This window comes from Balearica regulorum, chromosome 1 (genome assembly GCF_011004875.1).
Source record: "Balearica regulorum gibbericeps isolate bBalReg1 chromosome 1, bBalReg1.pri, whole genome shotgun sequence".
NCBI lineage: Eukaryota > Metazoa > Chordata > Aves > Gruiformes > Gruidae > Balearica > Balearica regulorum.
In genome coordinates this window covers 27556865-27564892 of record NC_046184.1, presented here as the reverse complement: position 1 = coordinate 27564892, position 8028 = coordinate 27556865, and the positions used below count along the sequence as shown (strand labels likewise).

General features: G+C 41.6%; 1 protein-coding gene across 3 annotated transcripts in view; it reads right to left on the bottom strand.

Moving 5' to 3' along the window:
* Window positions 1-6011: 6011 nt before the first annotated feature.
* CTTNBP2 (cortactin binding protein 2) overlaps window positions 6012-8028 on the bottom strand; it is an 89864-nt gene continuing 87847 nt past the window's right edge. For all 3 annotated transcript variants that reach the window (XM_075743626.1, XM_075743617.1, XM_075743635.1), the window contains one exon: window positions 6012-7585. In XM_075743626.1, the coding sequence (XP_075599741.1) occupies window positions 7340-7585 (246 nt within the window). In that variant the 3' untranslated portion in view covers window positions 6012-7339. The remainder of the gene's footprint in view (window positions 7586-8028) is intronic.

Here is an 8028-nt window from a genome sequence, read left to right as displayed (position 1 = left end):
GATACAGACATTTTAGAATATTTTTTTCTTTAAATAAAAAATAATAATAATAAAAAGAAACTGCCTGTACGACACGTTACAACACACACGGCCCCCCCCCCCCCCCCCGCCCTATTCTGCCACTTCCACTTCAGCCATTGCAGCCTATCAAAGCACGCGCATCATTTTTAATAAACAATTATCTTCACTAAGAAATAACGATGTTTATTAGGAGGCCAGCCGGTGCGGCCCGGCCCGCCCTGTGAGCTGCCCGCGGGGCCGGGCCCGGCGGCACCAGGGGGAGCTGCGGGGCTCCGGAGCGCCGCTGCCGCCGGGCGGGCTGGGCCGGCCGGGCCTCGCCCGGGGCAACCGGACGCTGCTGCAGGTGGAAGGAAGCTGGTCCGTCCCAACAGCCTTGATTCCTGTGGGGTAGTAATTCGGGAAACGAAGGGTTTAAAAAGAGCCTTTTTGAGGCCACCGCTACCAGCTGGTTAGCAGCGCCGCCACTCAAACGCTTTACTAATCCCAAGCGGTTATAAAGGAGCTCTATGTCTCTCATACCGCTTGAGCCCTAAAGCTGCAAAGAGCAGCACGGGCAAGTCTGGAAAACAAACTGCTTTAGGTGTAATGTAACGACAGGAGCTTTGCCCCGGCCTGTGCCAGCACCCAGCCGGGCTGGGCACGGTGCACCAGAGGCACCCCGGGGTGCTGCTGGGTCAGGCTGAGCCTGCGAGCGCCAGCGCTCGCTCTGGAGCTGCTCACCCCGTCCCACGCTCGTTTTCCCCTTAGCTCTGGCCCACATTGCATATTTTCTGGCCCACAATACGTATTTCCTCTGCAAATACACGCTTTTTTCTCCTATCTTATTTTTTCCCCACCTGGTCCTTCATCCTGTACTTTTATTCTTGTCTATCTGCTAGTGCTTAACCTGGGTCTCTTTCCTTTCTGTCTGCATGCACATCTCCTTCCTTTGCCTAATGATCTCCAGGCAGCAATGCCTGTTGCTCACGGAGAGTTTTGGCTACCCTTGAATCTCAATTTTTAGCATGGCACTATTTCTCTGCCCTTAAGCTCTGCCTGCTTCAGCCTTTAGAACAAATGAAGCATCACTTCTGAATCCCAATCGCCATCCTTTCCCCTCCCTCAAATTGTTCACCTCATTTTTCTCACACAGCCAGCTCTTTGTTTGCACAAGCCCTTACAGTGTACATGGCCAAGGCTGGCCGGGAGACTGGGGTTGCTGCAGCGCGACCAAACCCAAGCAGCAATGCCAAGGATCGCTCTTTTTCAGGATGTTACTCAGAGGAGCAGACATACCATGTGGGAGAGTTTATTATCTAAATAAACAAGATGATATGGAAAGATCAGCAGAAAAAAACCCACTGCGTCATCAGGATCACTGTGCGCTTCAAAGCTTGCACAATTAGTAGCATTAATTTTTGGGGGGGTCATTGTTAGAGTTAGGAGGTGACAAGTTGGACCGAGCGGACAAGGAGACATTTCAAGAAAGGAAAAGGCAAATACAGCAGGAACATGTAGTAGATGGGCCATACGTGGGAAATGCTCATACAAATACTCTGATGGAGCCCTTTGAACAGCTGACAGCCCCCACCCTGCAGCACAGCACTCATCAAACCGGCTTCTGCCATCAGTACCCGGCTACCTCCACCGTACTGCCTGTCCCAAAGCGCCCAGGCCGGGGCCTGCAGAAGTCGTTCTCTCCCTGCCCTCGAGGGCAAGTGGGAAAAGGCTGGGGAAGAAGGTGCCATTTCTTTCAGTCCACACGTACTGCTGCAGCTGCTTTGGGCCTCAGGCTGGAACAGGAGGTAAGTTCGTACCAGGCTCCACAATGAGGAGGAGGACAGCATCTCCTTCCCAACAGAGGTTCAGAGGAGCATGTTGCCATCTAGAGTAAGCATTCTGGTACTTGCTGTCGGTGGGATAACAGCTCCCTGGGCTGTTGACCTGAAGCTAACCTGGGAAATTGCACATGTTTCTCGTGGAGGAAAATGGGGCACAAGAGGGAAAAAAAAAAAAAAAAAGAAAATGAGGCTATAGCCCAAGCAGAATGGAAAACAAGAACAAGCAACAACCTTCATAACTACAGGCTGAGCATTATTTAAGAGAATTTTTCTTTTCAAGTGCTTCACTGCATACATTTGATAAAACAAAACATATATATGTATATATAAAAAATACTCCTCCCAAAGCACTTTGTTATTAAAAACATGCACTTGCACTATTAAAAGGGGGTGTGTGTGTGTGTGAGTGTGTACAATATATGGCCAAAAGAGAAGAGCATGCTGACTCTAATATTACATATGAAGATTTAATTTTACAGCCTGCTAGGAAGAAACAAAAAAAAAAAGTTGAAAAGAGTGAAATTACTCTGCAGAGGATCTGTAGTTCTCCTTAAGCACAGAGGAGAAGCGAGAAGGGGGGGGCCAAACTGCTAATGCAGCACTAAGAAGCTCTTAGGACAGCAATGGCCAAGCAAGGTTTGCATAAACAAACTTACTATAAATAAATAATAATAATAAAAAATAATAAAAAATAATAAATAAATAAATAAATAATATAAATATAAATAAACCATAGCCATTTAGCCGTCTTTGTAAACCTTACATTTGAAATAACTACACAAAGCAGCTCGATAATCGTCGTTAGTGGGAACTGTTCAATATCTCATCGGGCTCAGACAAGCCCACTAGTCCAAAAAACCAATTTTGTTTTCACAATTGCTTAACTGGTGTTTTACCAGCTTTAGTATTTTATTTATGAAATATCTATTTATCAAGTCTTTCTTAAGATCCATCTCCCCCACTTCCACACGCCTCAGCCTGCTACACCCCTCCAGCGCCTCCGTGCTTCTGGAATTCTACCCTGTCCAAGTAACAGGTTGAAGTTATTTCTCTGAAATGTGACAGCTCTTGGAAAAGGTACCTTTTAAAACATTTCCTCAAGTTAAGATTAATTCTGAATTGGTGTTAATTGTTGGATGCCAGTTCAGAACTAGGTAACTTGTCATATTTTATTTATCTATCTAAAAAGTATTCTGGTAACTTTTTTCTCCTCTTTCTGATATAGATTTAGTATTTTAGCTCTACTGTTACTTGGCTATGAATTAACATGTGGGGAAAAAAAAATCACTTTAGAACTGTGTGCACAATTGTTCACCCACGGACAATTAATTACTGCCTAAAAATACTGCAAATTAAGCAACATGCAATGCAATACAGTAACACATTTCCTTTACAATCTCTTGAGGTCTCCGAAACCAATTTCCTGTTCCTAGGATAAACAATATTACTACTATTCACCAGGACTTACTTCAATCTCAAAATATAACCCTTGTAAAGGCAGCTGAAGGGTTTCAAGTGATGTCCAACTTCCGTGCCTGTTATCTTCTCTTCTTTCTCAACAGGTTCCTTCTCATTGTGATCTAAGCTTGAACATGTGAACAGGTTTTCTTAGTTTCTTCTCCCAAAACCTTTTAAACGTACTAGATAAAAATGAATGTCAGTGTCACTCTGGTATGTCCAGGGGCCTACAATTACCGCTGCTGTGTCGGTGATGAGCCTGTGAGTTTGGTGCAACCTCTGCAGCTGGGAAAGGAACGTGCCATCGACTGGACCTGCCCGTTACGTGTGCTCTGCTTTCTCCTAAGCCTGGACTGCGCTGCGTGACACAGAGGATCGCATCCCAACTCCTTTTTGAGCTAATATGTTAGCCAAACTGTAGTTTGGCTACCACCGTGCTGAGGAAGTATTTCCCCCCTACCAGACTTTCTTCTGTTCCTCTAAATCCTTGGAATGAAAAGTCCTTTCTTTCCGAGAACTGTACACAAAAGCAAACTTCTGCCTTCTGAGACTGCCTGTGCTACAGCCCAGCACAAACACACCTTGTGCTGTCTCGAGTCGCTTTGACTTCAAGTTTCTGAAGAACAGCCCACTTCATAATTCTAAAGTCTCTTAGTTATGGTTTGAACATCCTAAACATCACTTTAGCCAGAGTTAGCACCAAGAAAGCAGTCCCTCATGCTTTCTCCAAACTGACTCCTTCCACAAGCATCTTGCACCTGTAGAGATGATTCTACTTCTCCAGTTTTACTGGAAAGATGGAGGGTTTTGATTTGGTTTGTCAGTCACTTGAGCTGTATTACAGGGAGAGATGCAACTCAGGAATTCAGACCCTCTGATTTTGCTCTTGTTGATGAATGTTGCTGCCTCTGTTGAATGATGGAGCAGGTTTCTTCACTCTTTTCATTTTTGAGCTTGTGCTCAGCAACTAAATAACAGATGCAAATATTGTCTGATGGTCTCGGACATTTTTTTAAGGAACATATTCTATGTTCTGTGTCAAGAAATAAGAACCATAGGAGACGTTGAAAGATTTTATTTTCAGCACTTACTTGGAGACCTGGGAAGTTTAGGACTTGCCCAGGTCATTGGTGGATGAGAATGACCTTTCATGTTCCTCTGGTTGAAATGTGTAAGGAGTGTAGTGCAGTCAGACAGGGGCCGAATGAGAAGTCTTTTCACTGACCTGGTGGCCTGTGGAATGGATGCAACCTTAAAAGCTCCCTGTGCTCGCTGAGATACTCCTCTGCGTAGACAGGGTCTCTCTCCCTTCAATTACCTCACCTCTTTTAAAGATATGGAAATGGGGAATAAATGGGAGCGGAGTGAGCATGGAGCGGCATGGGCCACCATAGATAGCACACTTAAGACCTCTCTGCTGAAGAGACGGGAAGGCATGAAGAAAAATGAGTTTGCCCATTATTAACCCAAAATGAGAGTAGTTGATATAAGTCACGTATGAGGAGTGCTGTTTGTAGCCAGCACAGGAAGAGACGGAAGATACAGTGAAGCCCTGAGCTCCTGAACAGAGCCTTGCCTTGCTTCTGCACCACCTGTCACAATCCAAGGGATAAACCAACGGAGAAGCCAGCATGTTCATATCCAAACTGTTTGATGGTTATGTGGTGTTCACCACTTGAGGGCAGGAACTGATGTGGCCTGACAAGAGAGCTTCACAGTTACTATGGAGGATAAGATTCAATTAGGAGATCTGCAAAATACCGTGTGATTAAAGATGCGTGAAGATCACAGACTGTGTTGAACTGAAAGACGACAAATGAAACGATAGCAGGTAGAAGCCAACCAGGTACAAGATGCAGATGGAGGGAGATTAGAACAGCAGGCTGAAAAGAAAGGATAATGAGGGCATTGAAAGGCAATGCTAAATTTAGCAAGAGACTCAATGTTCAAACCGCAAGCAGATGATCAAAGTTACTCCGTCTTCTGTAGATTTTCACTCAAAGTGCAGCACAGAAGGCCTTTGATTCTCACAGACAATACACAGAGTCTTAAAATATATCTCAAAACACACTTTAGGACACTGTGCCTAAGATCTTCCCACACAGAAACACTGCTAACTCTTGATCTAAATGAGGTCTCACATTTCCAAGGTGTATTTTCAATGTAGAACAAACCTAGCTTAGAAGCATGTCAGAACTTTTCTTATAGCTCGTTAAGAAAAAAAAAAAAATTGTTATTACAAATCCTGATGTTGCAACTCATGTGATCACTACAAAAAACATTTTCCATTTTGTGTTCCTCCTCACCATGAAATCCATGCCTGAGCTTCTCACACAAGCTACCACGCCGCTGCTCACGCAGCTTCAGCACGTAAGGGATGCTAATTGCTGAGACCCATTTCTCTGACCTACAGCCACTGGCAGCTGACTCATTCTGCTAAGAGCCAATTGCACAAGTAGCATCCCATTTTCAGCACCAAAATTACTGCCAAAAAATATATTAAAAAATCAACCTCTAGAGAAATTATTGTTATTATGTTTTATGTTACTTTCACACAAGAAATTGAAGTTTCAATAAAACAGTGGTTACTGAAAGATGTGGTACTTTCTAAATAGATTGTGTGGGAAATGATTACAGAAATAAGCTTCTAATATTCTGTATCTATAGAGAAAACACACACACACATGCAAAGAGACAGAAAGACAATATGCAGTACAAAAATTTTATTGACATGAGTTTGGGATGACAGTTTTACATATAAACTGAAGCTTTAGGAAACAGTTTGGTAATTCTTTCCTCTTCCAGACTTAATTTGTGAAAAATGCTACTTTGGAAATTATAGGCATGTTACGGTCCATAGGTCTCACAACCGCCTCCTGATAGCCCATCTTGAGTCTGATCTCAAAACCCTGCACTTCCCTCTGCCTACCGGGTGAGGTATGGAGGCAGCGAGCGGTCCCACAGTGTTACAGCTCACAAGTGCGTCACTGCAGCTGCTGTAAGGAGAGACTGGGGACACATTCCCTTCGTAGGCACTCTCCCTCGTGGAAACGTGAGATCTACCTCCGTAGTGGGGGGGAAAAAATGAAGACGACTTCATTTTAACTGCGACTCAAGTATCATTTCACAGCAATTACATCTTAAATGCACAATAGAAATTGATAATTACATAGTAACTCATGTTATCGCTACTACATTATCTCTGATAATACTGTAGTTAAGCTTGTGCTCAAATTCCTTTTCAGTAAAATCTGTTTCTGTAAAACACTATTATTTCTTGGATACTTTTAAAACACTAATGAAGTATATAAAAGCTTTTACAGTATACAAGAAAAACTAAGTTAATAAATGATCACATTTTCTTCAATTCTATCAAAGAATAAGAGTCTGAGAAAAATAACTTTTATTGCATTTTAATTTCTCAATCTCTTTCCTTTTTTAAAAGATATAACGGAAAACTATGATAGTTTAGATGAAGAGAAGCTTGGGAGAAACAAAATCACAATTCAGCAGGCAGATGATGGGGAACACAAAATATTTAATATGGCTTGTAGCTGAAAGTAATTGATCTGCATTTCCAATCATTTTAGTTATTGCCACATTCCATTAATTTTTCATTAAATGAAGATAAAACCATGTCTTTAAAATGCATGTACAATAGCTTTAAGCCATTGCCGTACATATTGTGCAACTCATCTGAATGCAGTTTAACACGTGAAGTTAATAGAATATATTTATGTACAGTATATACACAAACAGAATCCTGTGGTAATACCCCTGAATATAATCATTTAAATGAGTAATTTTCATAATAAAAGAAGAAAAAAACCCCCACATATATGAAGGTGGCAAAACTGCCCATTTCTGAAGTTTAAATCAATATAATTTCCAGCTGATTTACATAGAAATAAAACTGTGGTCCTGTACAAACTTTACATTACAGGGAAACAGTTTATTTTTAAAAAATATTTACATATTTGAGTACTTGGTTCTTTGCAATAGAGATTATATGAACACAGAAAATTGTATGGTAGGCAGGTTTATTTATTAGATTTTTCTATTTGTTCTTTTTTGTGCAAATTCCAAATCTCTCTTTTTGTGTTATTATCTGCCTCTATTTGCCTTGTATTACTGCTGCTGCTTTTTTTAGTATTCTGAGAAGGCTGGGTGACTTTACTTCGAGGAACAGGAAGAAAAGATTTAACTCTTGAAACACCCAACTCTGTCTTTGATTTACTGTTGCTGCTTTCCACAGTTCGACTGCTGCTGAGAGGATGCATCCCATCCTATGAACAAAAAAAAGCATCTTCTGTATAAATAATTGTTGATGTTCGAGCTGAAAAACAACTAACCAACCCTACCAGCCCAATGGAACCCTTGTTATTTACAATCTTTTGCAGTTTAATATGACAGCTTCTTACTACTTGGTGAACAAACTATGCCTCTTTTTTGCTTCTTTGACTGAAAAGAAATATCATCAAAATCTTAGAATACCAAAATAAGTCAATGGGGTTTTTGCATTGCCATTGAAAAAAACCTTAAATTTGATCCTCAGATGTCCCAATTTTAGGAGAACCAAAATAAAAAATACATGTTCTGTCTTTCTTTCATTACTGTGGAAAAATGACATCTGCAGCCACAGCTAAAAGGGAAAAAATGGAAGGTAGTTACGAGCAAAAAAATCAGCTTTACTGCTTGAATAAAGATATTAACTCTTTTTTCTTTTTGG